The sequence below is a fragment of the Pecten maximus genome, chromosome 17, assembly GCF_902652985.1.
Source record: "Pecten maximus chromosome 17, xPecMax1.1, whole genome shotgun sequence".
In the NCBI taxonomy this organism is placed as follows: Eukaryota; Metazoa; Mollusca; class Bivalvia; order Pectinida; family Pectinidae; genus Pecten; species Pecten maximus.
Genome location: NC_047031.1, coordinates 16,209,605 through 16,234,894, shown reverse-complemented (window position 1 = coordinate 16,234,894; position 25,290 = coordinate 16,209,605). Strand labels below are relative to the sequence as shown.

The 25,290-nt window shown below is 38.9% G+C and overlaps 1 protein-coding gene across 1 annotated transcript; it reads right to left on the bottom strand.

The window, feature by feature from the left end:
- Positions 1 to 13,436: 13,436 nt before the first annotated feature.
- LOC117315068 lies at positions 13,437 to 17,892 on the bottom strand. The gene has a single exon (XM_033869208.1). It carries the CDS (start codon positions 15,706 to 15,708, stop codon positions 13,621 to 13,623), a length of 2,088 nt encoding a protein of 695 aa, XP_033725099.1. The 5' UTR covers positions 15,709 to 17,892; the 3' UTR covers positions 13,437 to 13,620.
- Between the last annotated feature and the right edge of the window lie 7,398 nt (positions 17,893 to 25,290).

The following is a 25,290-nucleotide window of genomic DNA, read 5'->3' as shown; positions in this document are numbered from 1 at the left end:
GGAGCAGCAATTCTGGAAAGAAAACAGCATATTGCTGTGCTTGTTTTTCAACAAGAGCTCTTTGAAATTGACACTTGATGCAGCACCATTTTCAAAACTATCCCATGACAAATACATGTTTAACTTAAATGTCATTAAAATATAAGGTTACAGCGCAATTTTTGTTTGATTTATTCTCATCATTTTTATCGACTGAAAGAATATACATATTTTTCAACATTTGTAAAAACAAGAGGCCCAATGGGCCTGTATCGCTCACCTGGCTCTACAGCAACTTTGAAGTTGATGAGGTCATTTCTAAAGATACTATGTTGATTACCTCTTTATTCACATATTAAACATTTTCTAGTCCTTCATTCCAGCATTCTATTGGCCTAATATCAGGTCTTGGAGGCTCTTGGCTATCGCAAATTTCACCCCTGTGACCTTGAATGTAGGTCAAGGTCATTTATTTGAACAAAATTGGTAGCCCTTCACCCCAGCATGCTACAGGCCCAATAACAAGTCCCTGGGCCTCTTGGTTATTGAGAAGTCATTTGAAGATTATAGCCTATTTGACCCATGTGACCTTGAATGAAGGTCAAGGTCATTTATTTGAACAAACTTTGTAGCCCTTCACCCCAGCAAGCTACAGGCCCAATATCAAGTCTCCTCTGGTGTTGGGACCTCCTCTGGTGTTACCTGTAGGACCCCTGGGGCATTCGACTCTGCTGATTCATCCCTGGGAGGAGGACTGAGAGTTTTCTGTCCTCGCTTGGGTGGGGCTTTCGATTGGGCCTTTGCTTTACCTCCTCTCCTAGCCGGCATGATGGAATGAAGATGTTGACTGTCCAGTTGCCACGACTGTTGTGATAATGACTTGGTGGAGTTAGCCTTTTATAATACGCACTCAGGGCGTTTGTTAGGCGTTTGTTAGACGTTGTTCGGTCGTTTCGGTCGTAAGTCATACTGAAGCAGACGTTACTCGGGCGTTCGATAATCCTGATACAGACCTTATTCATACGTAAGCAAACGGTTCTCAGACGTTACTCAGACGTTACTCAGACGTTACTCATGTTTTTCTCTAAAACGTTCATGGCCAAAAATGTGAATTTGTCACCGTCTGAGTACCGCATGCCGTATTTTTTAGACGTTGGCAGACGGAATCGTTAGACGTTAGTGTGGGACAGGGGCTTAAGAGGCGACTAAACTTGGGATCTTATCTTTTCTCTTCTTTCTTAACAACTTTCTTCTTCCTAATGTCTCCCTTGACAATGCCTCACTTTTGGCCTTTAGATGAGCGTTCGCCCCTGTGAGGAAGGCTTTGGGTTCTGTCCCCTGGCCATTAAAAATGGTAGTTGCTGCTCCTGCTTAGCGCTCAGCAAATTAGGAGTGGGACGACTGGTTCGCCCGTTGTCAGTATAATGTGACCGGGTGGGGTGTGCTGCTGGGTGTCTTCGGCGGTATGCTTCAGTGAGGTAATACTCTAAATCGGCAAAAGATCCGGCCTATCACAAGGAGACTTAACATGAACATACCGCAGCCTCCCAAAACACACATACGCACTCACCACACGCATGCATGTCGCACACACGGGAGGCCGGCCTTAAATGACCTTAGCTGTTAATAGGACGTTAAACAAAATAAACCAAACTAAATCGGCAAAAGTTCCGGCCTATCACAAGGAAACTTAACACAAACATACCGCAGCCTCCCAAAAGACACATACGCACTCATCACACGCATTCATGTCGCACGCACGGGGTCGCACGCACGGGAGGCCGTCCTTAAATGACCTTAGCTGTTAATAGGACATTAAACAAAATAAACCAAACCAAAGCATCGACATTTGATTGAAATGGTATTGATAACACGGTCCGATGTCTTTAAGTTCTGTGATTCTGTCCGGTAACTCCTTCATGACTTCCTTCAGACGAGTGTATTGATCAAAATGAAGCGCCACTCCTTTACGAGTAGCCCGTTTTTCACATGTACCTTCTGGTCTCCAGAAATGACGAATATCTACGGTGGGATACGGGTGATTTACCGAAACGTGTACATTACCACCTATATGTTCAGAAGACGTTATTTCTTTGCCTGCCTTGAAATCCGTCACTACTTCATCTACTTGGTCGATAGAGAGAGACAATTCCTTCCAGCCTTGTATAGGAAACATAACCTCCTTGGTGTCCTTTTTGAGACAAATCCACTTTGCGCATGTTTGTTCCGTTATCTCAAGTTTAGTATTCTTCCCCAAGTCGTACGTGAATCTACACACTTTCTCTTCGCTCAGGTTTCGGCCGCCATATTCTGTAATAGAATCAACCGATAGTGAAAGATTGCTCATGGCGTTGATGATATCTAATATATCATCCGCTAAAGGTTCCGTGTACTCTTTTATTGGGAGTTCTGTTATTGGCCCATCTTCAATTTCTGTTATTTCGTAACGCGAACTCATTATCTGTAAGAGTAATTGAAAAAATAACTGTAAGACGTAAAAAAATTGTTTACAAAATACGTATATCCAATGTGTGAAGTGTAAATGTGCTGCTCCCTGTTCCAAAGAAGACTGATGCTGAAACAACGGAATCCCGTGTCTTTAATACGGTAAAGTAGGTCACGTTGGGTAGTACCTAGGTCAGAGTTAAGTCACGTTGGGTCTAAATCACTGCCTAGGTCACACAGGTGTTTAAGTAGGTCAAGTTGGGGTTAAAATAGAGCTAGGTCGATTTGAGGCTAGGTCACGCTGGGGCTAGGTCACGCAGGTGTTAAAGTAGGTAACGCATTACTTTAGATGTAGGTCAAGTTGGGGTTAACGAGACGACTATACTACTGCCATATACAAATAACTTTGGCTTAAATTATTCGTCCAAGTTCACCTCAGTGATACCTATTTTACCCTTTGATCCCCCAACCACAACCATATTAAAAAACTATAAGTGTATTAAATCATTTCTTTAATGCATTTTAATAGGTAGAAATTGATGCTTTACTGTTAAGAAACATGAATGAATAAATTAATAGCTGCAAAATGCTGTCAAGTGCTTTAACTCGTGTAATGAAGTAAACATTAAAGACTAAACACATATTTTGAATAATCCGACACATATTCTGCCATGTGGACAACTGATGCCAAGCGAACCAACATGGTATTAGTTTGTTCCCATACAGACATGTGGAAACTGAATTGAAATTACAATTTTCATCCGCCTTTGCTGTCAGGCAGATGCCGATTTCCTACTAATGCAGGAATGTTGTCCTATCTGTAAATAAAGTCATTATTAAAGCAGAGACCAAAGACTGTTGTAAAAGGTATTGGGAACATTGAATTGATAATGGTTTCGTTTTATATTGATTAATGTCCTTATTAACAGCTAAGATAATTTAAGGATGGTTTATGCTCTGCAGGTAGGGCGTAAGACCTGTACCTGCTGCCCCCATTGCATGATCGTAAAAGGCGACTAAATTTGGGATCTTATCCTTTCTCTTTCTAAACAACTTTCTTCTTCCTAATGTCTCCCTTGACAATGCCTCACTTTTGGCCTTTAGTTGAGCGTTCGCCACTGTGAGGAAGGCTTTGGGTTCTGAAACCTAGCCGAGACATACCAGAGTCTTTAAAAATGGTAGTTGCTGCTCCTGCTTAGCGCTCAGCATATTAGGAGTGGGACGACTGGTTCGCCCGTTGTCAGTATAATGTGACCGGGTGGGGTGTGCTGCTGGCTGTCTTCGGCAGTATGCTTCAGTGAGATAGAACTATAAATCGGCAAAAGTTCCGGCCTATCACAAGGAGACTTAACACGAACATACCGCAGCCTCCCAAAACACGCATACGCACTCACCACACGCATGCATGTCGCACGCACGGGAGGCCGTCCTTAAATTACCTTAGCTGTGAATAGGACGTTAAACAAAATAAACCAAATCAAACCAAACCAAGTTCACCTCAGTGATACCTGTTTTACCCTTTGATGCCCCAACCACAACCATATTAAAAAAATATATAAGTGGATTCAATCATTTCTTTGATGCATTTTAATAGGTAGAAATTGATGCTTTACTTAAAGAAACATGAATGAATAAATTAATAGCTACAAAATGCTGTCAAGTGCTTTTACTCGTGTAATGAAGTAAACATTAAAGACTAAACACATATTTTGAATAATCCAACACATATTCTGCCATGTGGACAACACAAAGACAACTTGAAATAGAGCCAAAAGACAACAAACTGACCAAATTTCCTTAATTTTTGGAAACAAATTTGTTGGCACTCTATGTGAAACTATTTTGAATGTCTTCACTTTTGCTATGCGTCTCTCAATATGGACACGGTGTTTAGCAATTTTTCGAGTTTCCTTAATTTCTGAAGGAGTCATTTGAGTGCCAGATTTGGCAAAAGGTGGGATGTTAAGGTTAAGCCCTAGGTTTTTAAGGTCCTCCTCAATTGTAAATCCCTGGTCTGCCTTTAATGTTTTATAGAATCCACTTTCCTCCGTTATGGATTTGTCTGAAATTGCACCGGAATGTAGCTCGGACACAAATGCAACATTTCCACACAATCCTATTAAGCCTTTGAAAGACTTGTAGTCACTGTTCCGTCAATCATCACTGATGTTGTTGGATAGTCTCTTGTAAATTATTTATGCATTTTTGTTGATGATGGTGTCTCTTTGAGGCTATATTAATAACTGTCCCAACTTGAAATACAAATAGACTTGCACAACGTCAACATGATTTGAATAAGACAAAATGAAAAACTAACCTGAGGCTGAAAAGGCAAAGACGTTGCTGTCCATTTAAATCAACCAGTCTTATCGTTGAATTTGCAATACCACGTTTAGCATGGTTGACCAGGCGACCAAGACGTGCTCTTGTTGTCAGTTCCTCTGTGGCATCAATACTTAGGAAAAAAACAAGACTAATTGTTAAAGTTTAGTATTGAAATATATGTACGAAAAATAAGATAAATCATTCGATCGATAACTTCTAAATAATAATGAATTTCACAATTGTGGTGTCTAGTATATTGTTTTATTCAAATATTTCATTTATGATGGAAAATGAATAATAAAAAATGACTGACTGGCATGACATGGTTAAAAATACCCATACCCCCCCCCCCCCCCCCCCCCCCTCGCTCTCTCTCTCTCTCTCTCTCTCTGAAATATACCGAGAATATTTCCTTTCCTGAAGCCAGGAGGATTGTCGAGAGTAAGGACAGCACAAACCCCACGTTTGCCACAATTGTCAAACAGTCGACAGCACGTACCATCTCGGTGAAGGATGCCTCTATCCAAGCATTTGAGGACCAGTCTGCCTGGGGTCCAGATGCTCCCGAGATGGCAAACCTACCAAAATACAAACACTTAATTGGGAGAGCCTCACGCTGGAGTGCTACCCCCAAACCTCCAGAGCCTTCAAAACCCATACAACTCGCACCACCATCAATCGTACCATCGCCATCGAATACAAAAACAATCGTAAACGAACGGAAATCTAAGACAGGTGCCGACCACCATAGACGACGAACTCTGTCACAGCCGTCGGTCGACACCTCCAGAATTACCAAACGACCTGCCACTACACCCCCTCAAGATCAAAGAACACCAAAATCTAGGGTACGGATCAATAGGCATCCCTCCCTAAACAACAAACCGGCCAAGGGCTCAGATGACCCTATCCTTGGCTACAACAGGTATGGCGTTCTTATGGACGACAGTGAACAGCATATAACCAACGTTGCTGTTACTAGACAGCCTATACCAGGCAGCCCTGTCAGTCCGAAGAACGACCAGCATGAACCAGGATAATGGCCAATAATAACAACACGATCATACAATGGAATATACGCGGACTACGGGCAAATATAGAAGAGTTTCAAAATTTATCTAAAGAGTTTAGACCTGCCTTATTTTGCCTACAGGAGGTCATGTTAAAAAACCCAATTACCCTTAGAAATTTCTCGCTTTATAATAGCACTACAACTATAGGAATCAAAGCAGCAGGTGGCGCAGCTGTAGCTGTCAATAAGAATATTCCTCACAGAATGATCACGTTAAACACAAATTTACAGGCTGTCGCTGTATGTGCAACTTTACACAGACAAGTAACTGTCTGCTCAATTTATCTTCCTCCAAGTGTTGCTTTCACTAGTGAGCAACTGAATAACCTCGTCTCTCAACTCCCAACACCATACATAATTCTCGGAGATTTTAATGGGCATAACAGCCTGTGGGGCTCTCCGAACACAGACGAGAGAGGAAGACGTATTGAGGAATTTATAGATAAAAACAACTTGTGCCTGTTTAACAATAACACCCCAACATATTTACACCCTGCTACAGGCTCTCGTACCCACATAGACCTATCACTATGCCATCCTTCCATTTTTCTCGATTATGACTGGAAGGTTAATAATGATTTATGTGGGAGTGACCACTTCCCTATTTTTCTAAATAATATTGGGACTCCTCTTGATAAACCACTTCCTCGATGGAATATGCACAAAGCGGATTGGGTCCAATTCCAACACATGTGCAACGAGGAGCTTACTGTAGAAAAACTAACTAACCTCGATGATTCATTTAAAACATTTACCGAAACTCTCACTTCTATTGCCGAAAAAACGATACCAAAGTCCGTTCCAAAACCTACAAAGTTTCTTTTATCTGAAGAATCTTTAACTAATAGATCCGGCCGAAAGGCAGCTCTAAGACGATTTTTGACTTCCCCAACTGTCGAAAATTACAATAATTTTAAAATTTGGAGAGCAAAGGCTCGACGATCTATTAAATCCGATAAAAAGAATAGCTAGAAGGAATACGTTTCTAAAATAACTTCAAACACATCATCTAAAAACGTATGGGATCAGTTGCGAAAAATAAGTGGAAAAAGAAAAACGGCACCACCATCCCATCTTATCAATAAAAAGCAAATTTTCTCTTCTAAATCCGAAATTGCGAATGTATTTGCCAAAAATATAGCCCAAAACTCATCAGCCAAAAACCACTCCCAAAAATTTCAAAGATTTAAAAAAGAGAAAGAAAAGAAACGTCTTAATTTTAAATCCTCCAACACAGAAAGTTACAATAAACCATTCGATCTCCCAGAGTTGCTTGAATCCTTAAACAAATCACACGATTCAGCAGCTGGGCCTGATGAAATTCCATACCAATTCCTGAAACATCTACCGGAATCATCCTTACGTTGTCTCCTATATATTTTTAATCAAGTCTACGAATCTGGAAAGATCCCAGACTCTTGGAAGGAATCTACAATTATTCCAATTCATAAACCTGGTAAGGACACCACTGAACCAAATAATTATCGTCCAATCTCTCTAACGAGTTGCATTTGCAAAACACTTGAACGGATGATAAACAGTAGACTAGTTTGGTTCCTTGAATCCAATAATATTTTGAGTCCACTCCAAAGTGGATTCAGAAACCGCAGAGGAACAGTAGACCATCTGGTCAGATTAGAAACCTTCATTCGAGAAGCATTCGCGATGAAGGAGCATCTTGTCGCTATGTTCTTTGATCTGGAAAAGGCATACGATACTACATGGCAATATGCTATTATGAAAGACCTGCATGAAATTGGTGTACGTGGGAATCCCCCAAAATTCATTTCAAACTATATATCTGACAGACATTTTAAAGTTCGCATATGTTCAACTTATTCCGAAACAGCAAAACAGGAAATGGGAGTCCCTCAGGGTGGGATCCTTTCCGTAACACTTTTTGGTCTGAAAATCAACAATATAACTAAATGTCTCGGTAAGTCGACTGAAGGGTCTCTATTCGTCGATGACTTCTTGATCTGCTATAGGTCGAAGAACATGCACACGATAGAACGACAACTTCAACAATGTTTAGGCAAACTACAAACATGGGCGGATGAAAACGGCTTTAAATTCTCCAGATCAAAAACTGTCTGCATGCACTTCTGCCAAAAACGAAAACCACATAATGATCCAGATCTTACATTAAACGGTATCACAATTCCAGTTGTCGAGCAGACTAAATTCCTCGGACTAATTTTCGATTCGAAACTCTCCTTTGTTCCACATATAAAATACTTGAAAGATAAGTGCTCAAAGGCAATGAACATTTTACGAGTACTATCCCATACTGACTGGGGTGCAGACCGCGAAATGCTTCTGCGCCTTTATAGGGCACTTATTCGATCAAAACTCGACTATGGCTCCATCGTTTATGGATCGGCACGAAATTCTTACCTGCAGATGCTGGATCCTATCCAAAACCAAGGATTACGTCTAGTACTTGGTGCTTTTCGAACAACACCTGTGCAGAGCCTTTATGTTGAGGCAAATGAACCATCCCTAAATGACAGAAGGAAAAAACTTTCTCTTCAATATGCCGTTCAATTAAAATCCAACCCGAAAAATCCGGCTTTTGACCTTGTTGTCAATCCGAAATACCAAAACATATTTAATCAAAACCAAAAACTTTTACCAACATTTGGCATTAGAATTTCTAACTTTCTTCAGGAACTTAACATCAGTTTAGACAACATAGGCGAGTACACCGTAACTGATGTACCACCGTGGCTTATCGAAACACCTGATATTAACCTTACTCTACATGAGAGGGCAAAGTCGAGTGTATTACCCGAAGAGCACAAATCTTCTTTTCGGGAGTGCATTGCAGATTTTCCTGATCATGTTCAGATCTACACTGATGGCTCAAAAGATGGAGTAAAGGTCTCCGCAGCATGCTATTCCGATCACCACTGCTCTTCAATCCGCTTACCAGATGGTGCCTCTATCTTCTCTGCGGAAGCATGTGCCATCGATTTGGCTCTCGACCATATCGAAGAACAACGCATCAGAAAGGCAATAATTTGTTCCGACTCTCTATCCGTCCTTCAGAATTTACAATCACGAGATCCAAAGAACATACTCATACAAAACCTTGTTTTACGAATATCTCGTATCTTAAAAAAATGCAAAATAACATTACTTTGGATTCCGAGCCATGTCGGAATTAAAGGCAACGAACTTGTTGACCGCCAAGCAAAACTTGCTCTAAATCTGCAACAAACAAATATTAAAATACCATATACAGATTTCAAACCTCTAATTACTTATGCCATTCAGAGTAAATGGCAGCAACGCTGGTCTCTCGAGACGAGCAACAAACTTTTTAAAGTACAACCAAAACTTAAAACATCAAAACCAAGCCGGAAGGATCTTAGAGAGGAAATAGTCCTCTCTCGGCTCCGTACAGGGCACACATATCCTACTCATTCGTTCCTTTTGAAACGAGAGGATCCACCAGTGTGTTATGCATGTGATGTTCAATTCACAGTGCAGCATTTTTTAATAGAATGTTCCGATTTTAAGCACATTCGTGATAAATACTTTCGAGTCCCGGATATGAAAACCCTTTTCAGTTCCGTGGATTCGAAAACAATATTTAGCTACTTGAAAGAAATCGATCTATTTTATAGACTTTGATGTCTTTTACGTTACTGTCTTTGACGTTCTATTTATAACAAAGTTCACATAATCTATTCGTACATATTATTTCACATAATGTACATATATATATTTTACCATTTTTAACCACCTTTTATTATAATGATGTAAATATACAATACGGATGCTTTTAAAAAATGACAAATTTTATCTGATTTTAACTTTAAAAATAAAACATGTTAGAATATTGTTTGGCCCTAAATGACCCTAGTTGTCGATGGGCCGTAAAACATAAACAAACAAACAAACTCTCTCTCTCTCTGGACAGATGAATTCATTAAATAAAAACATGATATATCGCGTGTGGCTTTCATATACCCCTATTCACTTACCATGATTTGTTCCCTTGTTTTCCGGCCTATCACAAGGAGACTTAACACGAACATACGTTAAACAAAATAAACCAAACTTCTTTTTTGGTTGTAAACGTTTTGGTGGTAATTTCTTTGATTTTCGCAGAACACTATACGCCGCAATGACACTGGCAGGAGTTTGGGTCTGAATGTTTTTGCTCACGATGTATGTTTTAGAACACAAACCCACAATTTCATCTCCTTCATATTCTAGTTTGAAAAGTCCGGGTGTTCTTTTGTCATATTTGGGGTGTACTAAGCAACACTCACGCGGAAACCATAAGTCATCGTTTGTTGAAGTATCATTTCTGCAGTGTCCGTTTAAGTCTCTCAAAAATGCCGATTTCATTGTTGGTTTTATAACGTGCTTTAGTGATGGACCGCTTATTGCCATGTAAGCACTTCAGTATCCATCTCGCAATATTCAAAGTCTTCACGCTCCACGTATTTGTCTATAAAGCCATAGTAAAACTGGAGCATTCGTAATTTTGCGCATTGCAATATGAAGAACCCCAGCTGGATAGGTAGATCAAATCTGATTTTACTCTTTGACATCTCTACTTCGTAGTAGTCGGAGTCTTCATCTAAACACGTTAAATTCCTAAATTGCTTGCTATTGACGAGTTGACTGACATTCTGCTAACCTTGCACGTAGGATATTGTTCGATGTTTGGTTTTGTCCATGATAAGCCCACCGTAGCCGGAGTTTCCTATCAGCTTAAAAGTGTCGGCTATGATGGCATAACGAAGGTCCTTATCTCCCGTACGCCTCGCGTTACTCACATCCTCCACAAAGATTTTAATTTTTAATAGAATGTTCCGATTTCAAGCACATTCGTGATAAATACTTCCGAGTCCCGGATATGAAAATCCTTTTCAGTTCCGTGGATTCGAAAACAATATTTAGCTACTTGAAAGAAATCGATCTATTTATAGACTTTGATGTCGTTTACGTTGGTCTCTTTGACGTTTTATTTATGTCACAGGGTTCACATGATCTATTCCTACATATATGTGTTTAACCATTTTAACCAACTTTTTTGTCATAATGATCTAAGTATACAATGCGAATGCTTTTAAAAATCACAAATTTTATCTGATTTTAACTTTAAAAATAGGAAACGATAGTATATTGTTTGGCCCTAAATGACTCCAGTTGTCGATGGGCCGTAAAACATAAACAAACAAACAAATCCTATTTGCCTAGTAGCATCACTATGGGGTGAGGATTCAAAATTGCACAAATCTTAGGGCTGACCCCCAGGGGCCTGAGGGGCGGGGCCAAATTTGGTCAATTGGGCTATATTGATATAAATGACTTCTTCTCTGAAGCCGAGCATTGAATATTGCTCCTTTTTACCTAGTAGCATCACTATTGGGCGAGGATTCAAAATTGTACAAATGGTTGGGCTGACCCCCCTGGGGGCCCGAGGGGCGGGGCCAAAATGAGTCAATATAGCTATATTGATATTAATGACTTCTTCTCTGAAACCTAGCAATGAATATCACTCATATTTGCCTGGTAGCATCACTATTGGGTGGAGATTCAAAATTGTACAAATCTTAGGGTTTACCCCCCAGGGGCCTGAGGGGTGGGGCCAAATGCGGTCAATTGGGCTATATTGATATAAAGGACTTTTTCTCTGAAACCGAGCATTGGATATTGCTCCTTTTTTGCCTAGTAGCATCACTATGGGGTGAGGATTCTAAATTGTACAAATGATGGGGCTGACCCCCGGGGGTCTGAGGGGCGGGGCCAAAAAGGGGTCATTTTGACAGAATTGATATATACAACTTTTTCTCTGAAACTACGCAATGTATATCTCTAATATTTAAGTGGTAACATTCCCTTGGGTTACGAATTAAAAATTGAACAAATGACAAGGCCAACCCCCTGGGGGCTGAGGGGCGGGACCAAAAGGGGTCAATTTGGTTAAATTGATGTAAACAACTTCTCTGAAATTAAGCAATGGATATTACTCACATTTGTATGATAGCATGGTCATGGGATGGAGATTCAAATTGTACAAATCTTGGCTAAATTGGTATGAACAAATTCTTTTCTGAAACAGCTCATATCTGACTGGTAGCATCCTTTTCGTTAAGGATTCAAAGGACCAGGTGCAGTAAGGGCCATTTTTGGCCCCGTCTCCGATTTTGTTCATTTTTACACCAATTATTAACTAGTTCATGCCGATTCATAAAATAGTTTACTTTCAACAATGCGTCGTCAATTGCCATAGTTACAGCTCGTTGAAATAGCACTCCTTAGCAACCGAAAAATATCACATTATATGTTATATGAATTACAATCTGCTTTATGCATCTTGTATCGGGATAAAATCAATATATTTCCTGAAATAAGCAACTTGGTGACTTTCTATATCAATGGCAGATATGTATAGTATATACACTCGATCCATGAATAGCGTTCTTCCATAGCAACCAAAGAAACAATAATATCTTTCCTTAGCAACCCCAGATAAATCAGCTAATTACGAAGACAAAGGAAAACTTATCCATCGATTAAAAAATGTTTCATATCAGCTGATAACATATCTTACTCATCCTGGTACGTGTACATGTGTGGTTTAGTTTATGGGGATCATTATCAGTTCCAATTGAACGTTCATCAAAGCAAAGTTCTGAATAAACCAACTATAAAGTGAATTTGGTATACTACAAGTGTATAGTTTTTATCATTAAGTATATTTTGTTCCATTTTGAATATCATATCAATGAACCCTTGATGTGATATTTAAGCAAGTAAAAACAATGATTAAACGAGTATGCATTTCCGATATTTGTTAAAAGAATGGTGTCCATTTGATCCCTCTTATTGTGTGTGTTGATTATCAGTACATGTACATATTTCATCTAGATACCATACCAGTGCCTATATCATGTGGTATTTCAGCGAGACAGTACTATCTTATTAGGTTTGTCCTTCTAGTACGCTTTTTTGATGTGTTGAAAGAACTTTGTCCTTGGTTTTCTTTAACCCAACAACAAAACAAACACTCAAGATTAGATTGTGTCATGGAATATAATTATTCATCAATTAAAAGCAATCAATAACATTTGAATTATCCCAATATTAAACATTTAAACAACGCATAACATATGCTCTATTTCATTTCACATATAGAATGGAGGGTCAATGTAATGTCTAAGAATGACTATCCAAACTACAAATAGGTTTAGCATTAAAACAGTATCACTTTCGATACCAAAAATGTTTTACAGTAGCTTTGAAATCAGAAAGAAAGAACATTAAACAATATTTGTTTGGTGGTGGTTTCTTTCCCCGATCACTGCTGCTATTAATATCGTCTTCAAAATATAAAACACAAAATAAGAAAAAACACCATCACCATTATCAGCCTGTGACTTAAGATTTTTTATAATACTCTTATCCCTGTATTTCATCTTTGCAATGTCACAGGCTGAATTTCCGGGCTTTGGACCGGCAGACTATGTTTGAAATGAAAAAAATAAAGCATATATGTTTGTTTGTTTACAACTGTAATTCAAACATATATATTTTTATCAACATAGTCTGGTTGGCTTATGTTTTTTTTTATTTAGTTTTTTATATTTTTTATTGATTGGTTGAAGTAAGTTAGAATTATGATACGATAACTTACTTTAATTAAACAAAATAACACGAGTTCAATGATATGAGCCCAAGACACTCAAAAAAAGTTTTCAACAACAGCACGTTTGTGTTGTATTGACTACATATAGCACAGACAATTTGAGTTGACGCATGAGCAAATGCTCTGATCACTCTTCTGGATCACTGTCAGTGTCGGAAGCATCTACAAGGACGGGCATTTGAGATGCATCTTCTAAACAAAGTGCCCAGTTCCGTATTCCATGTACCTGGTTTGCGTGTCGTGCGAAACCTAGGTACCACAATATCGAAGATACATGCGCGCATGCTCCTACCACTCGGGCTCCAGCGCGGCACTGACAGTACCAGGACTTGACCACTACCTCGTCATACTCGATCCAGGACAAGTATCGTTTGGCAGAAGTATGACGACTCTGGATTTGAACGCGTACAATGTTCGACACACTGTCATCAATCATGATGATATAGTCGCCGTTGTCGTCCAAATGCTCTTGTGTGTAGCTCCGTGCTAGCTTCAACTGATACACGCCAAGGGTGATGTTGCGGAGATCTTCCTCGGATAATGATGGAAAGTTCGTCGCAACATGATCCGCATCCATTTTCTTCCAAGAACCACTCCTCCTAGCAAGATTTTCATTGGCAACGCGATCTTTCAGCTGGTTTTTTTCTTTAGCCAATACTCTCATTTTAGCTGCCAGAATCTGGTCCTCCTCTTCATCCCCACTATTCAGTGGCCTTTTATACTTGTTGCAGAGGGCTGCAACGAGACGCACATAGTCACCGATGAAAGGTATTTGTGAGTTTGGTACAATGTTAGACAAATACTTCCACTGTTTAATTCTACCGTTAACAGACTCCACGATCCATCTCACTTTGGTAACAAGTCTTGACGCATTCGCTTCCTCTGTTGAGTGTTGTTTTTGTCCCTTCGGTAAAAATGTAGGCATTTCTGCCTTGATGCCTAGATCTTCCAACATACCTAAAGAGTCCCGAAAACCTCTATCCACAACTAGTACATCCTCCTCAGAGATCCACTCATTGATATCCTCACTGTTTGTTGCAATGGCATGCTTCAAAATATTAGCATCGTTATTTTTGGAGTCTGCGAGGTAGGATCCCATAACGGATACTATATATCCGGTTGTTGAAACAAACATCATGGGTTTCACAAGGGGACGACCTTTGTGGAGACTGTAACTTCTACGTTGGAACTTAAAATGATTTGACTTTTGTATGTAAATGTATGTTCCGTCGAGTACGAGAATTGCAGGAGACTGCACAAAACTACCAAAGAGTTCTTGTGCCAATGGTCGAGTGTGGTCCTTGATAACGACCTCTCTTGAAATGTGACGAAATCCAACAAACTTGGGCGTGAAGTGCGAGCCTAATGCTGTTCTTGTAGATGAGATTGCTCGTCTTATTCCTGACTTTCCAATGTTAAATAAAGTTGATAACAGCGTATTGGACATTCCGGATCGGAGCTTTACTAAAAGTAATGCTAGGCATGTTCTACTCGTTCTGTTTTTCGTTGATCGAATGGTGGTAACATGTTCGCACAAATATTCAAAGTCTGTTTTTGAGAGACCTGTAAGGTTTACATAATCACTTTCAGTTAGTGCATTCACATTATCAAAGTCAATCCTTGTTTTTTCATGTCGAATTGCTATCTCCCGAATGCTAGAAATTAGATTAATTATGTCTGTCCTGTTGAATTGCGATTGTTCGTTGTGTTTAGTATGATCCTCTATATTTTCAATACATTCTCGAGTAAAGTATTTATCACATAAATGATTAACACAGCATCTAGAACCACATTTTAGTAAATGTCCTTTTTCAATGAAAAGTCTGTATCGCGCTTCTGCTGTTATCACTGTTAATTTGGTGTCCCTCCGCTTACACACACAGCATGACGAATGACTGTTTCCTGTTGATATAATTGGCAATGTTATATTTTTAGGACTTTTGTACGATAATTTGCTCTTCTTTGGTACAGGTATAAAATCTGGATCAATCTCAGAATTGTTTTCACGAATATTTACAGGTTTGACTACACGATAAAACTTTAGATGACATTTGTGACAGGTAACATCGTCAGGTTTTACATTGATAAAGAATGTTTGTTGCAGATAGTTTCTATATTGATTATTTTGTTCACCGGTCAAAGAACGTCTTTCCTTCGGTTTGGTCCTCTTATTGCATAGCACGCAGGGGAAACTTTTTCGGCCGCAGCCAGGCATTCTGGAAAAGAAATTATTTGTTGAGATATTTTTACATAATGTTTTCTTTACCTATATATGTCTACAATATATGTAACAGACATTACACTTATGTTAAATAATTAAATGAAGGTATGTTAAAAAAAAAAAAAAAATAAAATACGACCCGAGTTGGGATCGAACCTGCGACCTTGTGCATTAGAAGCGGAAGCTCTAACCACTCGGCCACCGTAAACCCATACCATGTGTTCACACTTTAAAATTATATAAACCAATAATGAGGCAAGAAACGACCAGACGACACCAATTTTCTAAAAAAAAAAAAAAAAATGTAGATATGGATATATATTAAAAACAAATACATCATGTTTGTCTTGTCCTTGTTTGATTTGTTTTCAATGTTAGCTAATAGACGATATAATAACCATTGATAACGTTGCCCGAAGTAGCCAACTGTTACAGTACATTTTTTCATTGATGTTTTTGCACGTTAAAACTGTCTACAAATAAGGATACATTACAAGTGAACCTGTTGGTAATGGACAGAAGTTGTAGTATAATGCCTATCCATCTTCTATTGCAATAATTGATACGTTCTCTACAAGTACGTGGTAAATATCCTAGGTCTACTCTAACGTAGGCCTACCGCATTCCGATCCAACATTGTCAGGTGTGGACTGCGGTTATACATGATTATTGAATATAAAAGTATTGATTTACTTACCTGGTGTTTAAAAACCATATATACAGGCAAGGAATGGGATATCACAAAATACAGCGTTGTATATTCTAGATCATCTGCGACAGGTAGGCCTAGGCAATGCTCCGGTGTTGTTTACGTTTGTCGAGGAGATTATAACCCTTGAAATGGTATACGTATTTTTTTTCCGGATTATATATATTTTTTTTAATATGTACCGATAAAACGATATATCAGCCAAATAAATGTAATTTATGTTCGCGCATAGTATGACCGGTATCTTATTTATTGAAGTAATCAGTCAAACATTGCCGCAATATCGATTTTAAATGAACTGTGGATTTGTTTCATTACTCGCGGATCGTAGGTCCGGACTCCGTTTCTAATGCTTACAAAACACGACCGGCTGCGGCGGAACCAATTTATTTGACGTTTTCTGTATTTTCACATTGGCCGCACGCATGGAGCAAGAAGACATTTTGCACATCGAATCTGTTTACTATTTTAATGTTTTCAACAAAGCAGTGAGTTGCTCCAAACATGCGGCCAATATGAAAACATCGTTTTGAGACCTGATTTTTAGGAAAATTCTCTCAAAACGGCATTTCGTCTCAATTTTCAAGGGTGATAGATCGTCAAAAATATGTTCATTCAATATTACCGTTATATTTTCTAAAAGTATAAATACTCTTCTTTCCAAATCTGTGATTTATTTGGCTGAGTGAAATTTAGAAAATATCTCTAAAAATTGGGCAAATAACAGCCCATACCGGACCTGGTCCTTTTATAAAGGAAGGAACTGACCCCCGGGGTAAAGAGGGCAGGGTTAAAATGGGTCAATTGGTCTAAACAACTTCTTTTCTGAAACTAAGCAATGGATATCACTCACATTTGTGTGGTAGCATATTATCTATGAGGTTGCGCCGCAAGTCAATTTCATTTCATGGATTAATGTATTTTTTGGCATAAAAATCTGACGTACCCATATAAAACGCCTATGATATATTGACATAGCAATACCAGAGACAAATATACTTAATCATCATTGTTTCATATCTCATGAAATCCAGGTGAGCGATACAGGCCCTCTGGGCCTCTTGTTTTGGTAAGCCATTTTTAATGACATGTTCCTGCATGTGAGAGCCGATCACTTCGTACGGAACTTCTGTTGTACAAAACAAAGAGCTCATTTCCGAAATCTGTTCTTCGCTCACATGGCCGGTGTGTTTTCTGTAAAACTGTCTTGATTTGATAAAATTTACTAATTCCATATCTTGATGTTTCATATCACAGATATCACACTCCCACATTTCTACCACTTTGTAGCCACGTGAATGAAGAAAGGATGTTGTTTCTTCCGTTCTCTTATATTTTTTTCTCTCTCTCCTTCCACTTCTCACTAGTGATATTCCTCATGAGTGGACAATTGTGATACCCATGGAAATAACACCCATGAAACTGAAAGACTGTGTTAATTTCAGCACAGTAACCGTCAACCGGGTATGGTCCGATTCTCTTTACTATTTATTTTGTGTGTGATTTTGATGTTGTGTTTCACACTGAGATAGTCCAACCAATGAAAAGCACTCGTGTACTTCTCCCTCAAAATCGGACGAAAGTTAGATTTTTTCTTTCGACGAATGTAAGGTCCCACGGGCATTGGCGGACCTATCGCCCACAAATAGAGTGCGTTCGCATCATATCCCACGATTTTGTGACACGGCTTCAGCTCGTTTTCACGGATGAAAGTTTCGCCGACCTTACTATGCCGATTGAAGATAATCGATGGTCCGCCGACAATGTTATTTCTTACTGTTTGAAACAGATCCTCGTCCTGCTTATTAAAGAGCGAAAAAGAAGCCCCAGTTCTCCTTCCCGAATCAAAAAGCATCTGCCGCGCTATTCCAGGGACAGACATTGTATCTTTGAATGTCTAAGCCCTTATCAAAATAAAAAGTTTGTAGTTTTTGCACTGCCGAAACAAAAGGGCCTACGTCTAGATTATTATACCAAATTAAAAAGTCCTTGAAAGTTTTCATTTTATTAGCTCACCTGGACCAAGGTCCGGTGAGCTTATGCCATGGCGCGGCGTCCGTCGTCCGTCCGTCCGTCAACATTTGCTTCAAATCGCTACTAGTCATAAAGTTCTTATTGGATTTTGACCAAATTTGGCCAGAAACATCCTTGGCAGAATGGGAACAGATTTTGCATAAATGGTGACTCTGACCCCTGAGGGGCCTAAGGGGCGGGGCCCAATAGGGGAAATAGAGATAATTCCTTTAAATCGCTACTAGTCATAAAGTTATGAATGGATTTCAACCCAATATGGTCAGAAACATCCTTGGGAGAAGGGGAACAGATTTTGCATAAATGGTGATTCTGACCCCCGAGGGGCCAAAGGGGCGGGGCCAAATATGGGAAATAGAGGTAATTCCTCTAAATCTCTACTAGTCATAAAGTTATGAGTGGATTTGAACCCAATTTGGTCAGAAACATCCTTGGGGGAAGGGGAAGAGATTTTGCATAAATGGTGGCTCTGACCCCCGAGGGGCCAAAGGGGCGGGGCCAATAGGGGAAATAGAGGTAATTCCTTTAAATCACTAGTAGTCATAAAGTTATGAATTGATTTCAACCCAATTTGGTCAGAAACATCCTTGGGGGAAGGGGAACAGATTTTGCATAAATGGTGATTCTGACCCCCGAGGGGCCAAAGGGGCGGGGCCAAATATGGGAAATAGAGGTAATTCCTCTAAATCTCTACTAGTCATAAAGTTATGAATGGATTTGAACCAAATTTGGTCAGAAACATCCTTGGGGGAAGGGGAAGAGATTTTGCATAAATGGTGACTCTGACCCCCGAGGGGCCAAAGGGGCGGGTCCAATAGGGGAAATAGAGGTAATTCCTTTAAATCACTACTAGTCATAACATTATGAATGGATTTCAACCCAATTTAGTCAGAAACATCCTTGGGGGAAGGGGAAGAAATTTTGCACAAATGGTGGCTATGACCCCCGAGGGGCCAAAGGGGCGGGGCCCAATAGGGGTAATAGATGTAATTCCTTTAAATCACTACTAGTCATAAAGTTATGAATGGATTTGAACCCAATATGGTCAGAAACATCCTTGGGGAAAGGGGAACAGATTTTGCATAAATGGTGATTCTGACCCCCGAGGGGCCAAAGGGGCGGGGCCAAATATGGGAAATAGAGGTAATTCCTCTAAATCTCTACTAGTCATAAAGTTATGAATGGATTTGAACCCAATTTGGTCCGAAACATCCTTGGGGGAAGGGGAACAGATTTTGCATAAATGGTGGCTCTGACCCTAAAGGGGCCAAAAGGGCGGGGCCCAGTGGGGGAAATAGAGGTAATTCCTTTGAATCGCTATTAGTCATCAAGTTATGAATGGATTTGAACCCAATTTGGTCAGAAACAGGGGAACAGATTTTGCATAAATGGTGCATAAATGGTGACTCTGACCCCCGAATGGCCAAAGGGGTGGGGCCCAATAGGTGAAATAGAGGTAATTCCTTTAAATCGCTACTTGTCATAAAGTGATGAATGCATGTTCTATAAACAATTCTTGAGGTCTTTCAGACCTTAGAGAGTCTGGACTTCATTAATCTTTAAAGCAGTTCGGATTCCCACACTATAACCATATATAGCATTTTTAGAGTTTTACAAATAAAACAAATTCAATATGAACATTATTTCGACATTTGGTCTAATCCAACCAGGTGAGCGATACAGGCCCCATGGGCCTCTTGTTTTCGATCCAAATTTTTTTGCAAAATGCGTAATCATCGGGCGAACTGAAAAAAATGTTGGTGTTCTGGAAGTTTTTGTCGGTCCAGTTTCTCCACAGCATTAAACCATTCATTTTTATTCCGTACGCTCGGAGAAACTTGGCATAGGACGATCCAGGAGCAAGGTAGTTTGATATATCTAAAAATTTCAGCGTGGTTGTGCTGATGCAGCTGTAGGCATTGCATTTTTTTTTACTATGAATGGTTTTTTTTGGTTTTGTCGTGTAGTCCTAGATGTTTTGCTATTTTCCGTTTAATGAGGTTAAGGTCGTACTTGGAGGAATTGAAACCAAGAACTGGAGTCTGTTGACAATATTCCAATGTTTTAGCAAGTAAATTTTGATAGATGTTTTTCATAACAACTTCTTTTTCTTCACAGGCAGAAATTTTCTCTCGAAGTGAAGAAATAACATTAGACCACATCTCCTCCGCTAGTAACTTCACCTTTTGATGAGATACTTTCCATGTAAGTTATCATGCTTTTGATCAGATCATCAAGGTTTGCATTGATGAATCACTCCGGACTGTCAAAATCGGGTACATTTGATGAAATACTGATAGAAATCGGTATGTGCTCACTAGTCCACGTGAGTTTCCCAGTATTTTTGTTAGAAGTGTCCGGTTTTAACATAGCCTCGAAATCATAGACTATAAACCAAGGGAAATGACGTTTTTCCTTTGAAACCTTCGTAGACTTCCAACTGATCAAACAGAGTGTCCTCAAAGCTGCGGGTTCGGGTGATTTCACCAAAGTAAAACCATCGAACTACACCGGGGTGAATTTATACGAAATTCCGGAATTTGAAAAATGTTTCAAAGTAGGAACTTCATGTTTTTTAGAAGCAGCTGTCGTTTTTCGGACATTATGAATTTGAACCTGTTTGAAAATCATCTTTCCTACATTACTAACATTCGGGCGTATTCGAACAAGTTTCAGTGCGAAACCTGTGGAAAACTTTTTACAACTTCGTTCAAATGCCTGCGTCATCAGCGCACCTGTAAAGACACAACTGAAACCCATCTTCCTGGTGGATACTACAAAATGAAGTGAGATGTCCTTTTTGTATAATTCTGGTGAATTGAGTTTTTTTGCCCCTTGTGTACGTCGAAACATCTAAATAGACATAAGTTGTCATTGTACGGCTTACCGTTCTGGCGATTCACTAAACCTCTGATGTTTCGGTTCTCTGTAATATATCTTGGCAACATGATGTTTCCAGCACCTAGGGGGAAGTTCGTTCGGTATATATAAATATGCACATTTGTAATGAAAACAGGCTTCCACTTACTGTTTTCCCGCTGCCTGAGCATGTATTCGTTAAGGTCCATTCTCTCAAGGCGAAGACGAAGCTTGTTACTGACATCCCTTCGTTTATTTATAAGCAACGGCTGCTCCAGTAAGGTTTCGTTGCTATATGGACGGAATTAGCGGTACTCGCCTGTCTCGGTATTTCGGAGAATCAGTCCGAACGAAAAATTGATGCTCTTCATCTCCATATATTTCATCCACCTGCTGTATTAAATCATTTGTCCGCACGTCCGGTGCAAGAGGAATATTATATGTTGATGTGACAATTCCTGATGTGTTTTCCTCAAGTATTATTGGGGTATTCACAACATATGTCTCCCGCAGAGCCTCGTCCGTTTCACCGTTGCTCCACGGAGCCATTTTTTTTTTATCATAATGATCTAAATATACAATACGGATGCTTTTAAAAATGACAAATTTAATCTGATTTTAACATTAAAAATAAAACATAGTAGTATATTGTTTGGCCCTAAATGACCCTAGTTGTCGATGGGCCGTAAAACATAAACAAACAAACCACGGAGCTCGGTCCTCGGAAAATGGCATAGGTTGAAGTTTGAGTCCGGACCCTTCCTGCTTATGTTTCATATAGTGCCGGTATAGCGACTTTCTGTCTGCTAATTGTTGTTGACAAGTTCTACATGTATATCCATAATCTGCAAGATCCACGGGGGGTCCGTCACCACTTGAGGGCCCTGGGGTCGTTTTGAACGCTGATTGACGCTGGTCGTGGGAAGGTCCGGCGGTCTCTTCAGATGTAGATTTAGGTGTGGACGTGTTAGTTAAATGACGTCTGTGCTGTTCATTAGCATCCAAATGAAAGCGGAAATGTTGTTGTAATCTTTTCACTGTAGTGAATGTGGCCTGCATTGATGGCAATTGAAGGTACGCAATTTTAATCTCGGACCGGTACATTTGGATTGGTGTCGAATCTTGCTAAAGTTGGAGGAAAAAGCCTTTTCACAGTTATTGCAGTTAAAAGTTTTGTTTTGGTGTACAGACTGGATATGCCTGTTTAAGTTTCCCTTCTTATTATAAACCTTCGGACAGTCTTTACAACGAAATTCCTTTCGTGTTTTCTTCTCCATTTCATCGCTGATTCTCAGATCCTGTGTGAAACGAGAGGATCCACCGGTGTGTTATGCATGTGATGCTCAATTCACAGTGGAGCATTTTTTAATAGAATGTTCCGATTTCAAGCACATTCGTGATAAATACTTTCGAGTCCCGGATATGAAAACCCTTTTCAGTTCCGTGGATTCGAAAACAATATTTAGCTACTTGAAAGAAATTGATCTATTTTATAGACTTTGATGTCTTTGACGTTCTATTTATATAACAAAGTTCACATAATCTATTCGTACATATTATTCCACATAATCTATTCGTACATATATATATTTTACCATTTTTAACCACCTTTTTATCAATGATCTAAATATACAATACGGATGCTTTTAAAAATGACAAATTTTATCTGATTTTAACTTTGAAAATAAAACATGTTAGAATATTGTTTGGCCCTAAATGACCCTAGTTGTCGATGGGCCGTAAAACATAAACAAACAAACAAACAAACATGTGTACTAATTGGTTCATCGAATGCCTCCATATCCTGGATTTCACCTATGCCCACATTCATTGGAGTTTCTAAAAACTCCAAATCAGCTATCCTTGTCTGAATAGAAGGAAAGTGTAGAATATCTAAATTCGAAGCCCATTCCTAGCTTCATTCATATTAGACATGATGAAAGTTTTTAGAACTGTACTCGACGAAAGTCAGGGTAAGAATGATTTTGGTAATAGTGAAATGATTCTTAGCTCGCAGAAATCAATTATTTCTGTTTAAATATTCGTCAGACAAACATTGTTTATCTTTTTTTTAAGAATAACAATGGTCACACTTCTCTACGACCATACCATTTCGTGTCCGGTAACGTAAACTATTTACATGTCAGCGAGACACCTGTATAATTAAGTCAATACGTTTAAAAGAAATAAAATCGGTAAATGATACAATACAAGTTTTAATTCGTTGTTTACAAGGTACTCGGTCAGACGTCAGTCGTTACATTCTAAAATAAACATTCGCTTATCGGTCAGAAGTCATTCGTTACATTCTAAAATAAACATCAGCTTATTAGCGAGTGTCCAATTCTTCACCTGTCAAAGGTTAATTTAATAAACACCTTTTTAACACACACACACATAAACGTGATAGCTTCTCAAAACCCTACAGTAAATAGTGAAACTTTTTTTTTGTTTTTTTTTGTCCGGTTCCCAATATTTGTGTACTAGTTAAAAAGGCGTATTTGTTTTTTTTAATGAACAACATGAGTACATTATTTGAAGAACAGAGCTTTAATTTCTTCTTTTGTATGATAACAGAGTTTAATGACAATCGATCTGGTTGTCTTCTCGTTCGTTGAGACCTCCTCGGAGCGATGACAGGTGGGGCGATGGCAGGTAGGACGATATCAGGCACATTCCTTTCTTCCTCGCGCTCACTAGGCAACATCATTATCGTTACGATAATTAGCACCACTGTAATTTAACAAAGAATTTCTTCAGTCAATTTTTATTTGATGGAACTCACAAATCGAGTCTATAGGCTGAGGGAGATTTCTTTCCTGTTGAATTTTCCTTTTCTTAGTACGTAAAACACAACACGTGATCGTGAAAATCAGTAAAACAATGGCCAGGGAGACGCACACGATTACCCAAGGTCTTACTGAAATGACATAAAGGGTTGAAATGTTCACCATTCATTCAAATATCAGCTCAAGAGTTTTGTGAATTGCTTTCTTTAGGACAAATATAGAGAGATTCGTATATGTGACAACATAGACTAAAATAAACATGTATGTAAACCGATAACTTACCGACACTTATAACTCCCATCTCACTTAGACTGATCCCATCTCTCTCAGATGTGTTTTATGTTGGCGTACTAGATGAGGGACCCTAACAAAGTAAAATAACATTTGTTTAATACAAAGTATTTATGCTTTCAAAAAAAAAAACCAAAAAAAAAAACGTAATTATGTATAACCTAACGCAAACTTTGTATATTATTGAAATTCATAAATTTAAACGAAATGCATTGAGTGTATTATTTAAATTCAAAAGTTTTTAAATGATTACCTCGCATCTCTCTCCATTCAGAATCAGTTCATTCTGCTGACCATTAAAATCATAACATCTCATTGGCGTCCTGTCTATCTGTAGTCTTTTTAATTTCATATTCACCAGATCCACTTCAAAATTGCTCATTTCCAAATGCAAAATCATTGCACTTGTTCGTAGAACTTGCTGATCATATCTATGACACCGTTCTACTGCACCAACTTTCCTACAATTCTTTCATTCTGCCAACATCATCATCCCTAAAATCATCATCATCATCATAATCTTTCGAGCCATTGTTAATGAGTGTTTACAGAGTGTCCACTTGAAGTGGTCACTTAGATAGAAGAGGCGCCGAAGGGGTTTCACTGACCCGTATTTAAAAATATTTATACGTATATGTAAAACCCATTCTAATTTTATTCTTATTATCATCGCTTTGAAAATAAGTGTTCAGTCTCACTTTCAATACTAAACATATACTCAATAACTTCTAATTTAAGAGAATACATCATAAGGTATAAATTCCCCATGGTGAACCCCGTAGCATTTTGGGTGACCATCGGTTATTGGCGGTGGGGCCCATTGGGGCCCGAGAAGGGGGTAATTTAAGTATATAATGCAATACTTATCGTGCTATATTTGAGTTTTTTCGTATATAC

What these genes read in the sequence shown, in the direction of transcription:
- LOC117315068 (XM_033869208.1), bottom strand. Translation starts at nt 15,708, where the DNA reads ATGCCTGGCTGCGGCCGAAAAAGTTTCCCCTGCGTGCTATGCAATAAG.